Below are 24,938 nucleotides of genomic sequence, written 5' to 3'. Positions count from 1 at the left end.
ACACATAAAAAAGATCATACACCACAACCAAGTGGGATTCGTCCCAAGTTCACAAGGATGGTTCAACATATGCAAATTAATCAATGTAATACACCACATAAACAAAAGAAAAGTAAAAAACCACATGATCATCTCACTAGATGCAGAAAAAGCATTTGACAAAATTCAACATCCATTCATGATAAAAGCTCTTACCAAAGTGGGTATAAACGGAACATATCTCAACATAATAAAAGCCATTTATGACAAACTCACAGCCAATATAATACTCAACAGTGAAAAGCTGAAAGCCTTCCTGCTAATATATCTGGAACAAGACAAGGATGTCCACTCTCACCACTTCTATTCAACATAGTATTGGAAGTCCCAGCCACAGCTATCAGACAACAAAAAGAAATAAAAGGTATCCAAATTGGAAGGGAAGAGGTAAAATTGTCACTGTATGCAAAGGACATGATACCATATATAGAAAACCCTAAGGACTCCACACAAATACAGGTAGATCTAATAAATGAATTCAGCAAAGTAGCAGGATACAAGATTAACATTCAGAAATTGGTTGCATTTCTTTACACTAACAATGAAATATCAGGAAGGGAATGTAAAAAAAAAAAAAAATACCTTTTAAAATCACACCAAAAAAATAAAATACCTGGGAATAAACCTGACCAAGAAGGTGAAAGACTTATATGCTGAGAATTATAAAACATTAATAAAGGAAATTAAAGAGGATTCAGAGCTCTACCCACCACCAGAGCCTCCCATCAAGCCTCTTAGATAGCCTCAACCACCAGAGGGCAGACAGCAGAAGCAAGAAAAACTTCAATCCTGCAGCCTGTGGACCAAAAACCACAGTTACAGAAAGATAGACAAGATGAAAAGGCAGAGGGCTATGTACCAGATAAAGGAACAAGAAAAAACCCCAGAAAAACAACTAAATGAAGTGGAGATAGGCAACCTTCCAGAAAAAGAATTCAGAATAATGATAGTGAAGATGATCCAGGACCTCGGAATAAGAATGGAGGCAAAGATTGAGAAGATGCAAGAAATGATTAACAAAGACCTAGAAGAATTAAAGAACAAACAAACAGAGATGAACAATACAATAACTGAAATGAAAACTACACTAGAAGGAATCAATAACAGAATAACTGAGGCAGAAGAACGGATAAGTGACCTGGAAGACAGAATGGTGGAATTCACTGCTGCGGAAAAGACTAAAGAAAAAAGAATGAAAAGAAATGAAGACAGCCTAAGAGACCTCTGGGACAACATTAAACGCAACAACATTCGCATTATAGGGGTCCCAGAAGGAGAAGAGAGAGAGAAAGGACCAGAGAAAATATTTGAAGAGATTATAGTCGAAAACTTCCCTAACATGGGAAAGGAAATAGCCACCCAAGTCCAGGAAGTGAAGAGAGTCCCAGGCAGGATAAACCCAAGGAGAAACACGCCGAGACACATAGTAATCAAATTGGCAAAAATTAAAGACAAAGAAAAATTATTGAAAGCAGCAAGGGAAAAACAACAAATGACAATGAAAACACGACGACCCAAAACCTATGGGATGCAGCGAAAGCAGTTCTAAGAGGGAAGTTTATAGCTATACAAGCCTACCTAAAGAAACAAGAAAAATCTCAAGTAAACAATCTAACCTTACACCTAAAGAAACTAGAGAAAGAAGAACAAACAAAACCCAAAGTTAGCAGAAGGAAAGAAATCATAAAGATCAGAGCAGAAATAAATGAAATAGAAACAAAGAAAACAATAGCAAAGATCAATAAAACTAAAAGTTGGTTCTTTGAGAAGATAAACAAAATTGATAAGCCATTAGCCAGACTCATCAAGAAAAAGAGGGAGAGGACTCAAATCAATAAAATCAGAAATGAAAAAGGAGAAGTTACAACAGACACTGCAGAAATACAAAGCATCCTAAGAGACTACTACAAGCAACTCTATGCCAATAAAATGGACAACCTGGAAGAAATGGACAAATTCTTAGAAAGGTATATAACCTTCCAAGACTGAACCAGGAAGAAATAGGAAATATGAACAGACCAATCACAAGTAATGAAATTGAAACTGTGATTAAAAATCTTCCAACAAACAAAAGTCCAGGACCAGATGGCTTCACAGGTGAATTCTATCAAACATTTAGAGAAGAGCAAACACCTATCCTTCTCAAACTCTTCCAAAAAATTGCAGAGGAAGGAACACTCCCAAACTCATTCTATGAGGCCACCATCACCCTGATACCAAAACCAGACAAAGACACTACAAGAAAAGAAAATTACAGACCAGTATCACTGATGAATATAGATGCAAAAATCCTCAACAAAATACTAGCAAACAGAATCCAACAACACATTAAAAGGATCATACACCACGATCAAGTGGGATTTATCCCAGGGATGCAAGGATTCTTCAATATATGCAAATCAAGCAATGTGATACACCATATTAACAAATTGAAGAATAAAAACCATATGATCATCTCAATAGATGCAGAAAAAGCTTTTGACAAAATTCAACACCCATTTATGATAAAAACTCTCCAGAAAGTGGGCATAGAGGGAACCTACCTCAACATAATAAAGGCCATATATGACAAACCCACAGCAAACATCATTCTCAATGGTGAAAAACTGAAAGCATTTCCTCTAAGATCAGGAACAAGACAAGGATGTCCACTCTCACCACTATTATTCAACATAGTTCTGGAAGTCCTAGCCACAGCAATCAGAGAAGAAAAAGAAATAAAAGGAATACAAATTGGAAAAGAAGAAGTAAAACTGTCACTGTTTGCGGATGACATGATACTATACATAGAGAATTCTAAAACTGCCACCAGAAAACTGCTAGAGCTAATTAATGAATATGGTAACGTTGCAGGATACAAAATTAATGCACAGAAATCTCTTGCATTCCTATACACTAATGATGAAAAATCTGAAAGAGAAATTATGGAAACACTCCCATTTACCATTGCAACAAAAAGAATAAAATACCTAGGAATAAACCTACCTAGGGAGACAAAAGACCTGTATGCAGAAAACTATAAGATACTGATGAAAGAAATTAAAAACGATACAAACAGATGGAGAGATATACCATGTTCTTGGATTGGAAGAATCAACATTGTGAAAATGAGTATACTACCCAAAGCAATCTACAGATTCAATGCAATCCCTATCAAATTACCAATGGCATTTTTTACGGAGCTAGAACAAATCACCTTAAAATTTGTATGGAGACACAAAAGACCCTGAATAGCCAAAGCAGTCTTGAGGCAAAAAAGTGGAGCTGGAGGAATCAGACTCCCTGACTTCAGACTATACTACAAAGCTACAGTAATCAAGACAATATGGTACTGGCACAAAAACAGAAACATAGATCAATGGAACAAGATAGAAAGCCCAGAGATTAACCCACGCACCTATGGTCAACTAATCTATGACAAAGGAGGCAAAGATATACAATGGAGAAAAGACAGTCTCTTCAATAAGTGGTGCTGGGAAAACTGGACAGCTACATGTAAAAGAATGAAATTAGAATTACTCCCTAACACCATACACAAAAATAAACTCAAAATGGATTAAAGACCTAAATATAAGACTGGACACTATAAAACTCTTAGAGGAAAACATAGGAAGAACACTCTTTGACATAAATCACAGCAAGATCTTTTTTGATCCACCTCCTAGAGTAATGGAAATAAAAACAAAAATAAACAAATGGGACCTAATGAAACTTCAAAGCTTTTGCACAGCAAAGGAAACCATAAACAAGACGAAAAGACAACCCTCAGAATGGGAGAAAATATTTGCAAACGAATCAACGGACAAAGGATTAATCTCCAAAATATATAAACAGCTCATTCAGCTCAATATTAAAGAAACAAACACCCCAATCCAAAAATGGGCAGAAGACCTAAATAGACATTTCTCCAAAGAAGACATACAGACGGCCACGAAGCACATGAAAAGATGCTCAACATCACTAATTATTAGAGAAATGCAAATCAAAACTACAATGAGGTATCACCTCACTCCTGTTAGAATGGGCATCATCAGAAAATCTACAAACAACAAATGCTGGAGAGGGTGTGGAGAAAAGGGAAACCTCTTGCACTGTTGGTGGGAATGTAAATTGATACAGCCACTATGGAGAACAGTATGGAGGTTCCTTAAAAAACTAAAAATAGAATTACCATATGACCCAGCAATCCCACTACTGGGCATATACCCAGAGAAAACCGTAATTCAAAAAGACACATGCACCCGAATGTTCATTGCAGCACTATTTACAATAGCCAGGTCATGGAAGCAACCTAAATGCCCATCAACAGACGAATGGATAAAGAAGAGGTGGTACATATATACAATGGAATATTACTCAGCCATAAAAAGGAACGAAATTGAGTCATTTGTTGAGAAGTGGATGGATCTAGAGACTGTCATACAGAGTGAAGTAAGTCAGAAAGAGAAAAACAAATATCGTATATTAATGCATGTATGTGGAACCTAGAAAAATGGTAGAAATGAGCCAGTTTGCAGGGCAGAAGTTGAGACACAGATGTAGAGAATGGACATATGGACACCAAGGGGGGAAAACTGCGGTGGGGTGGGGATGGTGGTTTGCTGAATTGGGCGATTGGGATTGACATGTATACACTGATGTGTATAAAATTGATGCCTAATAAGAACCTGCAGTATAAAAAAACAAACAAAACAACTAATACTAAACTTGCATTGGGTTATTTGTATGGAAATATGTTAATATAAATGTTTCAGACATTACATGAAATTTCTAAAAATCTTATATGTTCTGGTATAATGTTATAAGTAATAATCCTAGTTATTACTTTAAAATGTATATCTCAGAAATAACTAATTTTCTTGTCAACTGCATTATTATGAACTTTCATCAAATCTTTAACAGTGGTCATTTTTAAGTCTTTTGTCATTTACAGACAGTTCTGGGTGTACTCTGATGCTTTTGCAAATATATTCCTATAAAAGGCTTTCATCTTCAAGAAATTCATGGAAAAGACTCTGACAAGTACAGGTTTCTGGTAACTGACTGTACTGCTGAACTGAATGAATAAGCATTTTCAGAACTCTAATGAAAAACTGATGAACTCATAAAAGTGCTAACAAAAGATCAAGATGAAAAAAAAAATTAATTACATGGGACTGAGTGAACTGATGAGGATGAGTATAATTTTTGTGACTTTCTGTCTGAATTAAAAAAAAAAAAATCCCACAAGGACTCAGAGGCAAAGAATATAGAAATCAATTTTCACTGCAAAGTAAAGGAGCTGTTACAGTGGAGGATTACTGGACTGAATGTCAATATTATGACATAGTATGAGTGTGTTTCATGTTTGGTAATTGCAATCATTGTTGCTTTTGTTGTGGTCATCCATGTACAATGCTTGGTGTCAGTCTATTTATCTCTTGTAAAAATAAAATACAGTTTGTGTGTGTGTGTGTGTGTGTGTGTGTGTGTGTGTGTGAAAAATAAATAAATAAATAAAGAGGATTCAAAGAAATGGAAAGATATCCCATGCTCTTGGATTGGAAGAATATTATTAAAATGGCAATACTACCCAAAGCAATCAACAGATTTAATGCAATCCCTATCAAATTACCCATGACATTTTTCACAGAACTAGAACAAATAATCCAAAAATTTACATAAAACCAAAAAAAAGAAAGAAAAAGAAAAAAAACAGAATTGCCAAAGCAATCCTGAGGGGGAAAAAAACAAACCAGGAGGTATAACTCTCCCAGGCTTCAGACAGTACTACAAAGCTACAGTAATCAAAACAGTGTGGTATTGGTACAAAAACAGACATACGGATCAATGGAACAGAATAGAGAGCCCAGAAATAAACCCACACACCTACAGTCAATTAATCTTCAACAAAGGAGACAAGAATATAAAATGGGAAAAACATATGAAAATGTGTTTCCCAGTCTCTTCAGCAAGTGGTGCTGGGAAAGTTGGACAGCTGCATGTAAATCAATGAAGTTATTAGAACACACCCTCACACCATGCACAAAAAAAAAACAAACCTCAAAATGGCTTAAAGACTTAAAACATAAGACATGACACCATAAAACTCCTAGAAGAAAACATAGGCAAAATATTTTCTGACATAAATCGCACCAGTGTTTTCTTAGGTCAGTCTCCAAAGGCAATAGAAATAAAAGCAAAAATAAACAAATGAGACCTAATCAAACTTACAAGCTTTTGCACAACAAAGGAAACTATAAAAAAAAATGAAAAGACAACCTATGGAATGGGAGAAAATATTTGCAAATGATGTAACCAACAAGGGCTTAATCTCCAAAATATACAAAGAGCTCACACAACTCAACAACAAAAAAACAACCCAATCGAAAAATGGGCAGAATACCTTAATAGACATTTCTCCAAAGAAGATGCTCAACATCACTAACATTAGAGAAATGCAAATCAAAACTACAATGAGGGGCTTCCCTGGTGGCGCAGTGGTTGAGAATCCACCTGCCAATGCAGGGGACACGGGTTCCAGCCCTGGTCTGGGAAGATCCCACATGCCACAGAGCAACTGGGCCCGTGAGCCACAACTACTGAGCCTGCACGTCTGGAGCCCGTGCTCTGCAACAAGAGAGGCTGCAACAGTGAGAGGCCAGCGCACCGCGATGAAGAGTGGCCCCCACGTGCTGCAACTAGAGAAAGCCCTCACACAGAAACGAAGACCCAACACAGCCAAAAATAAATAAATAAGTAAAATTTAAACTGTTGATTCATTAAAAAAAAAAAAATTACAATGAGGTACCACCTCACACCGTTCAGAATGGCCATCATTAAAAAGTCTACAAATAACAAATGCTGGAGAGGGTGTGGAGAAAAGGGAACCCTCTTACAATGTTGGTGTGAACGTAAGTTGGTGTAGCCACTATGGAAAACAGTATGGAGGTTCCTCAGAAACCTAAAAATAGAGTTACCATATGACCCAGCAGTCCCACTCCTGGGCATATACCCAGACAAAACTATAATTCAAAAAGATGCATGCACCCCTATGTTCATAGCAGCACTATTCACAATAGCCAAGACATGGAAACAACTAAAATGTCCATCGACAGATGAATGGATAAAGAAGATGTGGTACATATATACAATGGAATACTACTCAGCCATAAAAAAAACAAAATAATGCCATTTGTAGCAACATGAATGCAACTAGAGGTTATCATACTAAGTGAAGTCAGAAAAAGAAAAATACCGTATGATATCACTTATATGTGGAATCTAAAATATGGAACAAATGAACCTATCTACAGAACAGAAACAGACATAGAGAACAGACTTGTGTTTGCCAAGGGGGCGGGGGGTGGGGGGCAGGAGAGGGATGGAGTGGGAGTTTGGGATTAGCAGATGCAAACTATTACATTTAGAATGGCTAAACAACAAGGTCCTCCTGTATAGCACAGGAACTATATCCAGTCTCCTGGGATAAACCATAATGGAAACGAATATAAAACAAGAATGTATATATGTGTATAGTTGAGTCACTTTGCTGTACAGCAGAAATTAGCACAACACTGTAAATCAACTATACATCAATTAAAAAATAAAATTAGAGTCTGTCATACAGAGTGAAGTAAGTCAGAAAGAGAAAAACAAATATAGTATGCTAACACATATATATGGAATCTAAGGGAAAATAAAGGTCATGAAGAACCTAGTGGCAAGACGGGAATAAAGACACAGACCTCCTAGAGAATGGACTTGAGGATATGGGGAGGGGGAGGGGTAAGATGTGACAGGGTGAGAGAGTGGCATAGACACATATATACACTACCAAACGTAAAATAGATAGCTAGTGGGAAGCAACCGCATAGCACAGGGAGATCAGCTCGGTGCTTTGTGACCACCTAGAGGGGTGGGATAGGGAGGGTGGGAGGGAGGGAGATGCAAGAGGAAAGAGATATGGGAACATATGTATATGTATAACTGATTCACTTTGTTATAAAGCAGAAACTAAAACACCATTGTAAAGCAATTATACTCCAATAAAGATGTTTAAAAAAAAAAATTAAAAGAATGTTAATAAAAAACAGATGTTGAAAGGCTGTAAGACTAATAATATGACTTCCTTTAATATACAATATACTAATTTTAAAAATAAGAAAAACTGAAATGAGAGGCAGGAATTTGCCCAAGGGAACACCTGCAAATCAAGAATAGCCATGCAGCGTAGCAACAAACACACACACACACACCATGTACAGAAGATAAACTGCATCGTCAGAAACGGGCCTGCTCCCAGACTCCTAGCAGATGAACACAGGTCACGGCAGTCTCTCTGGGCAACACTGCCAGGGCCTCTTCATCCTGACCACAGCTTCCTACCCAAATGTATGTAAGGAAGTATTTTCAAAAAAGAAAATAGTTATTGAACTAGTTGCCTCCAAATACCCAAACTTTCAAGAAGTAAGCAACAAAGCGGAAAACGGACACTTGGATTCAAATAGTACAAAGGTCTCGTTTTCCAAACAATACAGAGTACCTACACATAAATTCCTGGAGTCCACACTCCTGGGTTAGCTCTGATAAGTGGGGCTTAAGAGGGGTGATTGAAGGCAATGGTTTTCAAAAACTTATTTGACTATAACACAGTGAGAAAACAAGAAACACAGTTCATATGCAACCAATTATGTTTTGTGTATGTGTATGTGTATAAAAACTGGAAAAATATCACATAACAATAATACTCTTACTACATGTGATGTACATGATATATCTGTTATTCTATTCTGTATTTCATTATTTTTAAATGATGGTATGATCCATTAATTGGTTTTACCATCCATTAGTTGATCCTGACTTGCTGATAAAAAAAAAAGCTGATTCTTAAGCTAGATCACCAGAAAAGTCTCTTGTAATATTAGAGAAACTATTATGTCTGCAGCTTTTATCAATGGTAGATATAAGACAATCTCATGAAGAATGTTTCTGCATCTTTGTAAAGTGCTACTAAGAACAGAATATTACACTGGTCAATGTTATAGTTATGTAAAGATTAGTACCAGTGTTCATGCATCTGTTTATTCATTTATCCCTTGTATCCTGTAAAAAATGAGTCCCCATGCTAGGAAGGGGGAATGGAATGGGAAGTGAGACTCAGGTGCTGCCTTCAAATAATTCATAATCTGGGTGGAAAACAGAGAAGTAAATAGGCAATTAAATGATAATGGTTTGTATAATATGCTATGAAAGTATATTAGAAAGGCATCAAACCCGGATTTCAGGGGCTGGACTAGGCTGAAGGCTTCCAGGAATAAGTAGCTGATAGCGCTGTCAAGTCCAAACGCAGGAGGAGGACGGGCCAGGTGACAGGCAGAGGCTGGGGTGAGGGGCAGTGCTGTGTACAGACCGGCAGACGCCATATCTGAGCGGAGGAGTTAAAAAATAGTGCGTCTGAGGAACAAACAGGTTCAGCACAAATTCTTTTAAGATGAGGGTGCAGACAAATGAGGCTAAGAAGGTAAAACAGCATCTGCCAAGATCACAAGAGGCCTGGTAAGCCTCAGTGAGGAATCTGGACTTATATTCTAACGGCAACGAGAGGTTATAAAAGGATGTGGAAGACTTTCACTCCCCTGGTAACGCAAAGAAAAATCCGAATAAAATAAAGCTCACATTAAGCTACGGAACTGTTGAAGAGATGGATGACGTGGAGCCCGGGTGCTTCCTGGGAGGAGCCCTTCCCGCGGGAGCGGCAAGCGGGCAACGTGGGTCTGGGGGCGGGAAGGCGGAAGGAGACCCGCTAGAGGCTTTCGCTCCACGGCCTCAGGAGCACCCGGGAGGCTGGGAATTAGGCCAACAAGAGGTGGTTAAAATTGAGGCCTGATCCAGATCAACGCGACTCTGGTTGAAATCTGAACGATTATCTCCTAGTCAGACGACAAGAGTAGGAAAGAGGTCGCACTACAATCAAGGGGAAGGCAGCGCAGGTCCCCGAGCAGGGGAGCGAGAGGACCAGGTGGTTTCGGGGAGTCTGTGTGACTGCAGCACGGAGCGGAGGAGGACGAAGGGCAGGGAGACCAGGAGGCTGTGGTGGTTCCTTCCGGGTTCGAAGTATTAACACCTTCCTGCTACAAAATACATAACCCCCGCTACCAAGGACAGGGCCCTTTACAAAAGGGGGAAGCTCTGGCTTAATGGGCACCAGCACCTCACCCAGGAAACTAATGCATCACCATAAGCCTGCAAAGAGCTGGAACCTTTTTTTTTAATGAGGATGAGCTCAATACGCCTTGGCTTTACGCTTTAGTGTCTTCTCAAAGGCCTCTGTGGACCTCTGTCTCCTATGGCTAATGGAGGGTCAACATTAGCAGTGGGTCAACAAAGACCAGTACTCCTGCCCAGGCCTGGTCTTCACTAGGAAAGGGCCACCTCCATAACCACGTTGCAGTCACCACTGAATGGGCCAGAGCAAACCAGGACACCTGGAATATGACCCTGCAGTAGTAGTCCTGCAGCAGGAATGGTTCTCATCTAGGAGATCCCAGAGTAAGAATATGAAGTCCTAGCCTTCAGAAGTCTATAATCCAGTGCCTAGAATGGTGCCCAGCACATAGTGGACATTCAACAAAAACCTGCTGAATAAATTTAAATTACTATAGTGGATAACAAGATTCTCCCTAAATACCCCAATAGCAAAGACTATAGAAATAATAGAACAGACTAACTGCTCAATTGATTTACTTACATGAATCAAAAATCTTTCCCCGTAAGAGATTAGGCAGATGCTTATTTAAAAGCACTGATTTTTAACTGTTATTTAAACCCTATAAATCCCACACAAATATCACTTAATTGCTTAAGTCTAAACTTCTGTACCACTCTTTTCCCAAATGTGATTTATAAGCACCGGGTAATTAAAAAGTCTAACGACTTACTTTCTGAAATTAAAATCTATATCCAAAATTTTTTTGCATTTAGACTATCAAAACTAACTGGTTGCCCAGGAGCACTCACGACTACAGGGGCATTTCTACCAGGTTCCCCGACACACATCTGTACACTGTCTCTTCCAGGAGTAAAACATTCTTCACTGCGGGTTCTTGTTAAGGTTCACTTTCCTATCATAGTAGCAGCTCCCACTGACAGAGCACACCTGCAGACCAGCGTAGATCCCACGGCCACAGACCCATCTCTGCATCCTGGAAACGCAAGTGTAATGTTGTGCGTATCTGCAGAAAGCCATAGTTACCCTCCTCCTCCTGTGACGTAGCTGTAGCCGCCGGTGCCCAGGCCGTAGCCGTAACGCTCTCCCAGAAACACGGGTTCACTGGCATCGTAACAGCTCAGTAGGTGCTGGAGCCTGGAGATGCTGATTCCCAAGGGAAAAGAAGCGATAATCACGTAATTCAAATGTGTTTTCAGAGTAAATATTTCATGGTTCTTAGAGCCCACTGGTCATATTATGCAATACTACATGGAAGTCATTTAGAGATGAAATTCAACAGACTTACAGAAGAAAGATTTTTTTAAAAAAGAAAAAAAAACTGAACACTGTGCATTACTGGAAACAGGAGAGAAACTGAGAAACAAGGGCCCCCTCTCCAGTTTTAGCAAAGCCCCTGGCGGGCGTGGCTGCCTCGTTCGGGTGGGCAGGGTGGCAGGTGTCCTAGCTCACTTCTACCGGTCCTGCTCCCCACTGAGCGTGAACTGATCATCACACACCTTTTCAGGTGGACTTGGTATTTTAAAAAATTCTTCATGGCTAAAAAAGGAACTTTTGAAGTACAGATGAGGTCCATGTCAGGCAGGCAGCCAGCAGGTAGGGAAGAGAATGTGTAAGCAGCAGAGCTTTCCAGGAAACCTTCAGGTTACGATGCACCACTGTGCTTACGCTCTCAAACGCGGCTTCCCTAATCTACACTCTTTTGTGTCTATTTGTTTATACCTCTGGCCCCTATGCTTCTTTGTCGTGTGTCTTGCAAAGGGCCTTGAGAATATCCATGAGCTGCTCAGAAGGATGCCAGCAACTATGGCTGCTGTAAGGATGAGAAAAAAAGATTTCATAGGAAAATAAAATCTATAAATACTTTTTTTTAAGTGGAGACAAAGGTTGACGTTAAGAAAGGCTAGTTTTCCCATGTTTTAAGAACTTCTGTCACTTACAAATGCCTTGTAAAGTCCTTCTACTGTTTCTTCTAATTTAGAGCTTTTCAGGTCATACACACCAAATCCTAGCTTCCCTCATGATATTAATCAGCGTGCCTCGAAAAAAGTTTTTCCGTGGCCGACTTTGGATTAAATATGTTTTATGCACGAAGTAAATTTCAGTGTTTCTCACGCCCGTGACGCGTGAGCATCATGCGTCTCTAGGAGCTCGCTCTATCAAACATCTCTCTCAATTAGTAATCGTGAACTCTTTTCTCAAGAGCAACATTCACATCTAGGACACTGCTGCTGTAGCGTCTCATTTTTCCTGTCTGTGAGAGGTACAGCAAGGGCCGTCTTTTCCATCTGTGCTTATGCATCTTACACCCAGCTAATAAAGCTGACGCTGAAAGAGAAAACAAATCTGATGTATGAAAAAAAATCTCTTACAAGTGCGGTGCTTAGAGTCTACAAGTTGACTGATCAGGTCTGTATCTGCCTAAAGGTCAAGGGCTCTGATAATGGTGGCAGTTTCTAAGAGGCCAGAAAGTGTTTGAAAACTACCCTATTTTTGACACAGAAGTTAAACATTCTAGGCTCCTAGTTTGGAATCAGTATTCAGGAAGTCATCTAATAAATACCTCTGCAGGGGAAAGCAAGGAAGGGTGTGGACACCTAGTAAATCACCATTCGGTCATGGAGAGACAAAGATCTCTAAGGGAAATCGCAGCCTTTGCTTGGTAAAAAGCTCCCTAAAAGCTCAAAGCCCCTTCTAGCAAATGCGTGAAGAAATGAGAAGTATTTCCCTTCTTCCTGCATATTGTAAAATTATCAATTAAACCATAAACCCTCAATTTCTGAGGTTAAAATAACTAGGATTTAACATCTCATCTGGGTTTCTTTTCCTAGTAACATTAACCGTTTCCGTATTTGCAAGATCATACTAAAGCTGAAGAAGCATAAACTGAGCCTGACAACTATTACATAACTTCATATTTGGTAAAAACTGGAAATGTGGCTAAAGCAGGCAGATCTCCAAGTTCAATCCAAGGGAATTGGCTACCGAACCAGGAAAAGAACTTCATTTAACAATCTGTTACCATTTCAGGCAACCTGAGGCACAGAAATGAACAGAAACAGTATGGAAATGTTCAAGTGCAATCAAAATTGTATTAATACATTTTAGTGTTTTATCATTCTCACTCAATTTCTCTCTCTATATATACACACACACACACATATCTGTATTATGCCCCTTCCCCCAAACACATCAATGTATGTATTCTCAGAACAGTGAAAGTTAGCCACCTCAGAAACTCTACCGCTGACACAAGTTTCTTAAAAAGTTAACACAGCTATTTTATGTCCCAACCATTCTGCTCCTCAGTATTTCGCCGAGATAAATGAAAGCAGATGACTATACAAACACACGTACACAAAGGTTCACAGCAGCCTTAACTATAATCCAGAACTATGAACAGTGACACAGCGCTTGTATCTAAGCTAACACCCATTTTCCAATTTTATCGACTGACCCAATAACATTCTTTATAGCAATTTTTCCCTCCAATACAGGATGGAGCCCAGGATCCTGTACTGCATTTATTTATTATTCACTTTATTGTCCTTTAATCTGGAACAGTTCTCAGCTTTTTGTCTTTCATGACATTGGTATTTTAAAATAATAAATGCCCACACACCCCCCTTTTTAATAGATTGATCCTCATCTTGGGTTCGTCTGATGTTTCCTCATAATAAAGCAAGGTTACGCATTCCCAGGTGCAGTATTATATAAGTGATGTTGTCTGGCATGTGGTGTCCACCTGTCCTCCAATGGGAGTATCTATTTTGATCACATGGCGCTGCCTGTGTCTCCCCTGGACACTTACAATTTTCCCTTTGCTATTTCTCAGTCTCCAGGCAGACACTTTAACAACCAGCAAATATCCTGGTCCTCATCAAAATTCACCCCGAGTTTAGCATCCGTTAATGATTCTTGCCTGAATCCATCTTTACTATGATGGTTACAAAGAGATGACTTTTCCAGCTCCATCATCACTCCACATTTATCAGTCAGAACTCCTCGTTATCCTGCTAGCTAGAGCCCGCCTGTTACGGACTGAATTATGCCCCCAACCAAAATATTCATATATTGAAGCCTTAATCTGGGATCTGACTGTATTTGGAGATGGGGTCTATAAGGAGGTAATTAAGGTTAAATGAGGTCATAACGGGACCCTGCTGTGACAGATTTAGTGTCTTTATAAGAAGATACACCAGAGAGCGCTCTCTCCATGGCACACAAAGAAGAGGTCACGTGAGCACACACCAGGAGAAGATGCCTCAGAAACCTCCCATGCCAGCACCTTGATCTTGGACTTCTCCAGCCTCCAAAACTGTGAGAAATAAATTTGTGTTGTTTAAGCCACCCAGTCTGTGATATTTTGTTATGGTGCCTGATCTGCCTCATTTACTTACTTATCTATTTCTTTCTTTATTATAAGCATGAACTCCCTGATTCCTAATTTTAATGGTTGATAATCCATTATCGTCCTTAATCACACTGATGCTCTTGTTCCAGATTCTGCCAAAGAGAACCTTTCCAAGCTCACTTTTGTGTCCTCTGGACATGCACTTTTTTTTCTAAGCACTTCCTTACTCTCTGGTATAAAAAAGAATGAATGTTCCAAATATCTTCCTGTATCTTCCTTGCCTCAGCCTTAAAATCAGTGATTTCTCTGAGACTGGTTCCTTTTAGTAGAAAAGTAGCAATATTAGTTCTGATCATTAGTTGCTCAGGGCTACTGGGGTATCTTTGCTTCTGGTCTTCTTTGGTGGGAAGAACTAGGAAGATGTGTGTGTGTGTGCGTACACACACACACACACACACACTTTAGAAATCATGAGTCTCACAGAAATTATGAATTCTTGCAGATTTCTCCACTCCCAATCTTCCAGCCCTACCTTAGGCCTCTTCCTTGACCTGGCCCGTCCCATCTCCTCCCACAGTGAGCACCACGGTTCCCAACCAACGCTGTTACCACTTACTCACCTACTCAGCCCTACAGTGTACCTAAAATACCTTCAGAGCTGCTTCACCCACACGGCGACTGAAAACTCAGGAGTTGTCTGACATCCCCCCCTCCTCCCACCCCTGACTGAAGGTGTGTCCCTAAATCCTGTCTTCAACAGTATTTGCATTAGTTATACTTTCCCTTTAGTGTGATTATGTTTTCATTTGAAATGCAGTTGGGTTCATTTGTTTCAGCTTTCTCCTCATCCGTGTTGATTTTTCTCGTCCTTACAGATTTATTTTATTTTTCAATAGGTAAAATATTAGCATGCTTCCCAAAGTCAAAACTAAACTAAGAGATAAACTCAGCAAAGGGTCACACACACCCCCCAACTCCAACTACCCGATCCTCCCATCCACCCGTTTGGAAACTACTTCGTGGTTTTCTGGCTTATCTGTCCATGTGTCTTTTGTACAGGTACGTCTACATGGGTATGTTTTATTTCCCCTTCTTTCTTCCATACAGGGTAGCAAACTAAATACATTCTTGTGCACTTGGCTTTTTCCATGTAATGGTATCTTCTGGAAATCACTCAATACAATTTGATTTCTTTTTTTTTTTTTTTAAAGGAACCAAAATTTTGGTTCATTAGTTTGATCCTCTGCTTTTTTTGACCTCTACCTCATTATTTCTGCATTTATCTTCATTATTATTTTCTTCCTTGTTTTTGAGGGGTTGACTTTGTGATTCTTTTCCTAACTTGTTGAGTTGGGAATTGAATTTTTTATCTTTACTGTTCCCATTGGCTTGGCAAACCTTATCCATCCCTTTATTGTTAGACTTTTTGAATGATTATGTATCTTTCATATAAAGCATAGAGTTGGGGTTTATTTTATGAGCCAGTGTGAAAAGTTTGTTCTTTTATTAGGGGAGTTAAACCCACTCACACTTTGTGATATGACTGATGTTTGATTTCAACACTAAAATTATTTTAGGTTTGAATTATTATACATATTATACTATATGTACTGTGTTTCTTTATCTACTAACATTCTGGATATTAGAAAGTTTTCTTTTCCTGGTATTTATCTTCTATTTAACTTTTCATGTCTTACCATGCTTTTTTTCTTACTTGGTCTGTCAGTTTTACATCAGTATCCTTTGAATTCCATCCATTACCTGTACAATAGGCCATGATCTTATCCTATTGTCCCTTTTCCTTCCTTTTTTTTTTTAAGTTGCAAACTTTCTACTTTGTCAGAACATATAACATTTACACACTGTTATTTACCCATGTCCCCACCCCTGCTGTGATTTTAGTTCTACAGTTAAATACATGAAATGCTCACCATCAGTCGTTTTACCCAGATTTCATCTTAGTTGCATGAACTTCTTTCCCTAATACCAATATATTCCTTAGGAAGGGCATGTGTGTACACTATTCCCTGAGTTTATGTACACTGAGAACCTTTTCTGTAGCCTCAATACCGAAGAACATCTTAACTGCGTATAAAATCTGTGAGTCACAATTTCTTTGTTGAAAATGTTTCTCCACTGTTACCATATTTCTTATGTTATTTTGAGAAGTCTGAGACCAGTCTATAATCTTCTTGGTCTTTAGATTATTTCATCATTTTGCCTAGAGACTCAGAGGACTTTATGATCAAAATCTTAACAGTTTTACTAGGATATGTGAAGAAGCTGATGATCCCAGGTCAGTTTTCCCTGGGACCTACTAGGCCCTTTCAAGATATAAATTAAGGTCTTCTTTTATTTCTGGTAATTTACATATTTTTCTGTTCTTTTGATTTTCGTCCATCAGAGACTCCAATTGTACATGTGTTAGATTTCATTGCTTCCTCCATTTCAAACACAGACATTGTGAATTTTACTTTGTTGGGGGCTAGATGTTTTGTGTTTCTATAAATATTCTTGAGCTTTGTTCTTGGATGCAGGCCAGTTACTTAGAAACAGTTTGGTCTTTGGGGGTCTTGCTTTAGTATTTGTTAGGCATGACCAAAGCACTGCTTAGTCTAGGGTTAGCTATTTCCCACTATTAAAGCAAGACCCTTCTACAAACTCTACCCAGTGCCTGTGAATCAAGGGTTTTCCAGTCTGGCTGGTGGGAAGAGGTACCATACTCAGCCCTCTGAGAGTGTTGGGCACCACTCCCTCTAATCACTCTGGTTGGTTCCTTCTCCAGCCTCCAGGAGTTTCCTCGTACATATGCACCGACTAAACTCTACTGCCTACTTACGGGGCGCCTCCACAGATGTGCAGTGTTCTCTTCCTGTGCAGCTCTCTCCTTTCCGGTGCTCTGTCCTGCAAACTCTAACGGCCTTGGTCTCCCCAGACTCTCAGCATCATCACTTCAACTCAGGGGCTCAGCTGGATTCCACCTGGGTTCCCCTCGCTGGGCAGCGACGTGGAAGCTCTCTACGACAGTCAGCTGGGGCAGTCACAGGACTCACCTCATTTGCTTCATGTGTCTCACGGATGACTGTCGTTTGTTGCCTAATATCAGTGTCTTAAAAACACTTATTTCATATATTGTGTCCTTTTTGGGGGGTTGTTTCAGATGGGAGGGTAAATCCAGTCCCTGTTACTCCATCTTGGCCGGCAGCAGAAGTACCCATCACAGTTTCTGACTATGAATATATGTAGAATTTAAAGCCACCCTAGGACAGGAATGACCCCTTACCTTATTAATGTGTCATCATCCACAATGACTAACCATGCTATTTTGTCATAGCTGTGATTCAGAAATCTTTCCAAGATGGCAAATGTCTTTCCACAATGACCTAGGAAAGGTGAGAAGAAAACTTACAATGCATTATTTTCCTTAAAATATATATAATTCATTTGGAAACATTATTTTAGTTTTAAAGTGTTGTAAGTAAAAGTGTAAACACTGACATGCACCTTAAGAATTTGAAATTTTAAAAATGATCCTTTTCGAATTTCCATAGACATAGTGAACCAGGAAGAACATTAGAGATCATGAAGTCAAAGTCATTCATTTCGCACATAAGGGACTGAAGACCTAGAGAGGTGAGGGGAATTACACAAGGTCAAGTACAGGTAGGACTAGTATCTTCATGCCAGACATACAAGAAAGTTGTACGCCTCGAAGAAATTACAGGAGCCTGGCATCTTTCCTCAGATCTACTTATTCTGAAGGGAAATATTAGAACCTCAAGCATCACAACCTTTGGGAAACAATGGTGCAAAAGTACAGTATTACACCTTCAATTATTTATTTTGTAAATATTTGCTATAAGGTTTCTAATATGCCAGACATGGTGGCCAGTTCTCGGATGTGCACTAAAGATACAATACTGAGTAAGACAGAGGCACAGTCCCTTAGATGCCAACAGATATCGAAGCTTTAATGGAAAATGCTGGGGCCAGGGTAGCAGTGAAATGCTTGGGAAGAGAACTCAAGACGATAAAAAAGAATAAGCCCCACTTTTCAACAAAGTATTTGGTGACAAAATAGAGAACAAACCACTTTATTTAACCTTTATTTTCCTTATTCTTGATCTCTTTATTTTTAACCATTATAGTATGTATTTTTGAAAGCCACCTCAAATTCCTTTTGGATAAAGTAGAATATAAATATGAGCAATAATAAGGTCAGACTAGAAATAAATTAAGAAATCAAGTAAGGAATGCATCAACAAATAAATGATTATTATAGTCAAAGTCTAAAAAGCAAGATAAGCAGAAACAAAAAAAGAAAAAGAAAATTCAAACAAAAATCATTTTTCCAAAACAGACTTAGTGATATGTTTACTAACCTTGTCAGAATAATCGATAACTACAGGAATGACATATCTGATCTACACTGTACTTTTATCAATCAAGGCATTATGAGCAACGCTACCATAAAATAATCAAGATAAATTACTCTATAGAACAAGATAATCAACTTACTCTTTTTTTTTTTCATAAAAGGGTTTGGAGAAACCAGAAAACTAAAGAAAAAACATGGCAGGAACACTGGATAAAAATTAAGATGAACAAAGAGCATCTGCAGGTGAGGTGGCCAAATTTCTACTTCCATTTTTTTGAAATAAAAAATGTTTTGAATTAGAAAGCCTGCAATCTGAAGAGAAAAGCAGGCATACTTCCAACAATTTACTAATTAAAATATTAATATATATGGATACATATATGAGCTTATACTACATATAGCCCATGTAGAATGTGGTTAAGTGCTACTCAGAAGTACAAGCAAAATGCGTCCTAGACCATAACAGACCATAAGCTTCAGGAGGATGGAAACTGTCAGCTTCACTCCTGCTTCCCTCAGTATCTACCAATGGCTGGCGTGCAGCAGTTGGGTAACAGTCCTGTCTGGATAAATAGCTAAAATTAAATGAGATGCTTTGTATGGGAAGATGATAAATTAACTCTGGACACCCCATTATGGCCACTATGAAGGTGAACTATGAAGGTACAAAGAAATCTGTTATTAAACTCTATCACAACTGTCATATGCATAATTGTCATGTGTGTCAATCATATCAGTATGACCGACTGAAAACTTGTAACCTTTGTTAGCACTAAAAGCAGCACTTAAACTGCAAGAATCCGTCCACATCCATGGGTAAAGATGTGAGGGAAGGAAAGAAAGAAACTTACACGTGGCAAAAATTATACTATTTATAAAATATTTCATTTTTATCCTAATTTACTATAATTACAGAGTGGACATTTTGCTTTTTTTTTTTTTTTTTGGTGGTGGGATGGTGGGTCGCCGCACGGCTTGCTGGATCTTAGTTCCCCAGCTAGGGATTGAACCCGGGCCATGGCAGTGAAAGCGCAGAGTCCTAACCGCTGGACCGCCAGGGAATTCCCCCGGAATGGACATTTTGAATAAGAGTCGTCAGAACTAAGGACTCACCTCTCTCTGTATTAGGAATTCCCAGATCCACCGTTGGAATGGAACTGTCTGCGTAATCGCTGTAGTATTCGATGTGACCTGCCTGCCCCGCCCAAGTCTGCTTTACGATGGGGACTGAAAAAATGAGAGAGGGGACCGTCACTGGCACAGACATCTAGGAAGCCTGGAATCTCAAAGCGGCAGGATAACCACCTATAAAGGAAGGGAAGCATTACTTGTTCTTCTTCAGGTGTCTCAAGACTAAGCTTGCTTTCTACCCTGAGAAATGCCAACAGCACGGGAATAAAATCCTCTTCTTGAGGCATTTTCACATATACTCTAGAGCCGAGCACTTCTCATTGTTGGTGATAAATACACTGCCTCCATATAAGGATAATCCTATTTTCTAGTCTGATTATACTGTTGTGTTTACATTAATTTTAATTTTAATTAATTTTTCTCTTTTCCCAATAGGCTGCTTCATTTAAAATTCACAACTGGACTTTTTAAATGCTTCTGAGGGGGGGAAATATAATTACTCCTAAGGATTGGAATATTGTATATGGTTGTAGCTGAGATGTAAACTTGCCTCCCTCACAGTGGAGGGGGGGACCTTTTCAAACTACGCATATCTCTGCCCGAAGATTCTAACAGGACCACCCAACCCTATAAAGGGCATGACCCTACCCCTGAGAATCACTGCATATGATGGCTGATGTTACTGAGCTGCACTTTTGGAAAATGTGGAAAAATAAGATTGAGAACGTTGCAGATTCTAAAACTCTGTCATGAACAGATAAATTATTTTAATACAGTGAACACGAAGAGCAGAAAACTCTCCTGGTTTTCTGCATTTTAGGGCGAGATGCTCAAAGGTAGCCGTGTCTCCACACCTGACATACAGAAATCTGCTTGATCACTGTTTGATATTAATTCACTTGACCAACTATCCCAGTAATTATTTTCTTCTGTACTTTTTTTAAGTTACTGTCTGCATCTCTAAATTTTAAGAAGGGGTTTCCGTTGTTATTTTAATAGAAAAGATCATCATATCTAGATTTTATATTCTGTTGATTTAAGAATCTCAACTCTGATGAACCAAATCTTCAGTTAATATTTTGAGACTTGATCAGATCATTTATCTTTCCCTTTTTCCCAATCTAAATCTAAATCTAAATCTAAAGATTAGCAGTCAGAAGCAGCTACTGTGGCGTTGTCACTGAAACTAAAACGATTACTGGATAATTCTCTGGGCCAAATGGTGACTGGACTAGATTTCCTAAACGAGGAGCAGAGCCCACTGGCCTGGGCAGGTTTCACTTCCGTCAAGCAAAATGGACATCAGAGCCCCTAAAATCCTGCTGCCTAGACTATCTTTTCAAACAAACAGGTCCAAGTTTAAAAATGGCTTGTCACAGCAACTCGGCTGTGACATCCTCAAAATACCTCTTAGGTCTCAGGCTGCATTGATCCCAGATCCAAATTAAGAGCAGTAAAATCAGTGCATCTGGTTATGGGAGGCTTCGTTTTAATGCTCCTAACAGGCTTTGAAGATTTAATCATTTTTAAAGACCTTTGACTCAAAATTCAAATATAAAAGCATTTGATAGATATCTGAAAGGATTATCACAACCTTATGCAAAGTTAAGAAAGCAATAAACTAGATTATTATAAATGACTACATTAAAATTAGCAAACTTTTTTTTTCATTTCTGTAGAACATGAAAACTACAACAGGGACGGTCCCTAATTTTACTGCTTAACTGTCAACTTGAAAAATGTGTTTCTAAAGAGAAAATACTACCACCCCCATTCCTAACATTGATATTGTACTCCAAATGCAGCTTCAAGAACAAATAAATCAATCTGAGCACTTCTGTTTGCTGTTTTTAAAAAAAAAAAAAAGCAGCTAGTTCATTTCCCTTAACCCTTTTTTTTAAAACATCTTTATTGGAGTATAATTGCTTTACAATGGTGTGTTAGTTTCTGCTGTATAACAAAGTGAATCAGCTATACCTATACATATATCCCCATATCCCCTCCCTCTTGCGTCTCCCTCCCACCCTCCCTATCCCACCCGTCTAGGTGGACACAAAGCACCGAGCTGATCTCCCTGTGCTATGCAGCTGCTTCCCACTAGCTATTTTACATTTGGTAGTGTATATATGTCCATGCCACTCTCTCACTTCGTCCCAGCTTACCTTCCCCCTCCCCGTGTCCTCAAGTCCATTCTCTACATCTGTGTCTTTATTCCTGTCCTGCCCCTAGGTTCTTCAGAACCTTTTTTTTTTTTTTTAGGTTCCATATGTATGTGTTAGCATACGGTATTTGTTTTTCTCTTTCTGACTTCACTCTGTATGACAGTCTCTAGGTCCATCCACCTCACTACAAATAACTCAATTTCGTTTCTTTTTATGGCTGAGTAATATTCCATTGTATATATGTGCCACATCTTCTTTATCCATTCGTCTGTTGATGGACACTTAGGTTGCTTCCATGTCCTGGCTATCGTAAATAGTGCTGCAATGAACATCTGGTACATGACTCTTATTAAATTATGGTTTTCTCAGGGAATATGCCCAGTAGTGGGATTGCTGGGTCATATGGTAGTTCTGTTTTTAGTTTTTTAAGGAACCTCCATACTGTTCTCCATAGTGGCTGTATCAATTTACATTCCCACCAACAGTGCAAGAGGGTTCCCTTTTCTCCACACCCTCTCCAGCATTTATTGTTTGTAGATTTTTTGATGATGCCCATTCTGACTGGTGTGAGGTGATACCTCATTGTAGTTTTGATTTGCATTTCTCTAATGATTAGTGATGTTGAGCATCCTTTCATGTGTTTGTTGGCAATCTGTGTGTCTTCTCTGGAGAAATGTCTGTTTAGGCCTTCTGCCCATTTTTGGATTGGGTTGTTTTTTTGGTATTGAGCTGCATGAACTGCTTGTAAACTGTAGAGATTAATCCTTTGTCAGCTGCTTCATTTGCAAATATTTTCTCCCATTCTGAGGGTTGTCTTTTCATCTCGTTTATGGTTTCCTTTGCTGTGCAAAAGCTTTTAAAAGTTTCATTAGGTCCCAATTGTTTATTTTTGTTTTTATTTCCATTTCTCTAGGAGGTGGGTCAAAAAGGATCTTGATGTGATTGATGTCATAGAGTGTTCTGCCTATGTTTTTCTCTTAAGAGTTTTCTAGTGTCTGGCCTTACATTTAGGTCTTTAATCCATTTTGAGTTTATTTTTGTGTATGGGGTTAGGGAGTGTTCTAATTTCATTCTTTTACATGTTGCTCTCCAGTTATCCCAACACCACTTACTGAAGAGGCTGTCTTTTCTCCATTGTATATGCTTGCCTCCTTTATCAAAGATAAGGTGACCATATGTGCATGGGTTTATCTCTGGGCTTTCTATCCTGTTCCATTGATCTATATTTCTGTTTTTGTGCCAGTACCATACTGTCTTGATTACTGTAGCTTTGTAGTATAGTCTGAAGTCCAGGAACCTGATTCCTGCAGCTCCGTTTTTCTTTCTCAAGATTGCTTTGTCTATGCAGGGTCTTTTGTGTTTCCATACAATTGGTGAAATTTTTTGTTCTAGTTCTGTGAAAAATGCCAGTGGTAGTTTGATAGGGATTGCACTAAATCTGTAGATTGCTTTGGGTAGTATAGTCATTTTCACAGTGTTGATTCTTCCAATCCAAGAACATGGTATATCTCTCCATCTGTCTGTATCATCTTTAATTTCTTTCATCAGTGTCTTACAGTTTTCTGCATACAGGTCTTTTGTCTCCCTAGGTAGGTTTATTCCTAGGTATTTTATTCTTTTTGTTGCAATTGTAAATGGGAGTGTTTCCTTAATTTCTCTTTCAGATTTTTCATCATTAGTGTATAGGAATGCAAGAGATTTCTGTGCATTAATTTTGTATCCTGCTACTTTACCAAATTCATTGATTAGCTCTAGGAGTTTTCTGGTAGCATCTTTAGGATTCTCTACGTATAGTATCATGTCATCTGCAAACAGTGACAGTTTTACTTCTTCTTTTCTGATTTGGATTCCTTTAACTTCTTTTTCTTCTCTAATTGCTGTGGCTAAAACTTCCAAAACTATGTTGAATGATAGTGGTGAGAGGGGGCAACCTGTCTTGTTCCTGATCTTAGTGGAAACGGTTTCAGTTTTTCACGATTGAGAATGATGTTGGCTGTGGGCTTGTCATATATGGCCTTTATTATGTTGAGGTAAGTTCCCTCTATGCCTACTTTCTGCAGGGTTTTTATCATAAATGGGTGTTGAATTTTGTCAAAAGCTTTTTCTGCATCTACTGAGATGATCATATGGTTTTTCTCCTTCTATTTGTTAATATGGTGTATCACATTGATTGATTTGCGTATATTGAAGATTCCTTGCATCCCTGGGATAAACCCCATTTGATCATGGTGTACAATCCGTTTAATGTGCTGTTGGATTCTGTTTGCTAGTATTTTGTTGAGGATTTTTGCATCTATGTTCATCAGTGATATTGGCCTGTAGTTTTCTTTTTTTGTGACATCTTTGTCTGGTTTTGGTATCAGGGTGATGGCGGCCTCGTAGAATGAGTTTGGGAGTGTTCCTCCCTCTGCTATATTTTGGAAGAGTTTGAGAAGGATAGGTGTTAGCTTTTCTCTAAATGTTTGATAGAATTCGCCTGTGAAGCCATCTGGGCTTTTGTTTGTTGGAAGATTTTTAATCACAGTTTCAATTTCAGTGCTTGTGATTGGTCTGTTTATATTTTCTTTTTCTTCCTGGTTCAGTCTCAGAAGGTTGTGCTTTTCTAAGAATTTGTCCATTTCTTCCAGGTTGTCCATTTTTGGCATATAGTTGCTTGTAGTAATCTCT

General features: G+C 38.8%; 1 protein-coding gene across 1 annotated transcript in view; it reads right to left on the bottom strand.

Annotated features, from left to right (window-relative positions):
- The window catches only part of B3GLCT (beta 3-glucosyltransferase), a 115,594-nt gene that overhangs the window by 12,895 nt on the left and 77,761 nt on the right, over positions 1 to 24,938 (bottom strand). Inside the window, exons 11-13 of the mRNA XM_082366312.1 lie at positions 20,092 to 20,205; positions 17,884 to 17,983; positions 11,273 to 11,392 (exon numbers count right to left, since the gene is read on the bottom strand). Of these exons, the coding sequence (XP_082222438.1) occupies positions 11,273 to 11,392; positions 17,884 to 17,983; positions 20,092 to 20,205 (334 nt within the window). The remainder of the gene's footprint in view (positions 1 to 11,272; positions 11,393 to 17,883; positions 17,984 to 20,091; positions 20,206 to 24,938) is intronic.

The sequence above is a fragment of the Balaenoptera borealis genome (assembly GCF_965194805.1).
Source record: "Balaenoptera borealis genome assembly, chromosome: 18".
Taxonomy (NCBI): domain Eukaryota; kingdom Metazoa; phylum Chordata; class Mammalia; order Artiodactyla; family Balaenopteridae; genus Balaenoptera; species Balaenoptera borealis.
This window is presented reverse-complemented; position numbering and strand designations above follow the sequence as displayed.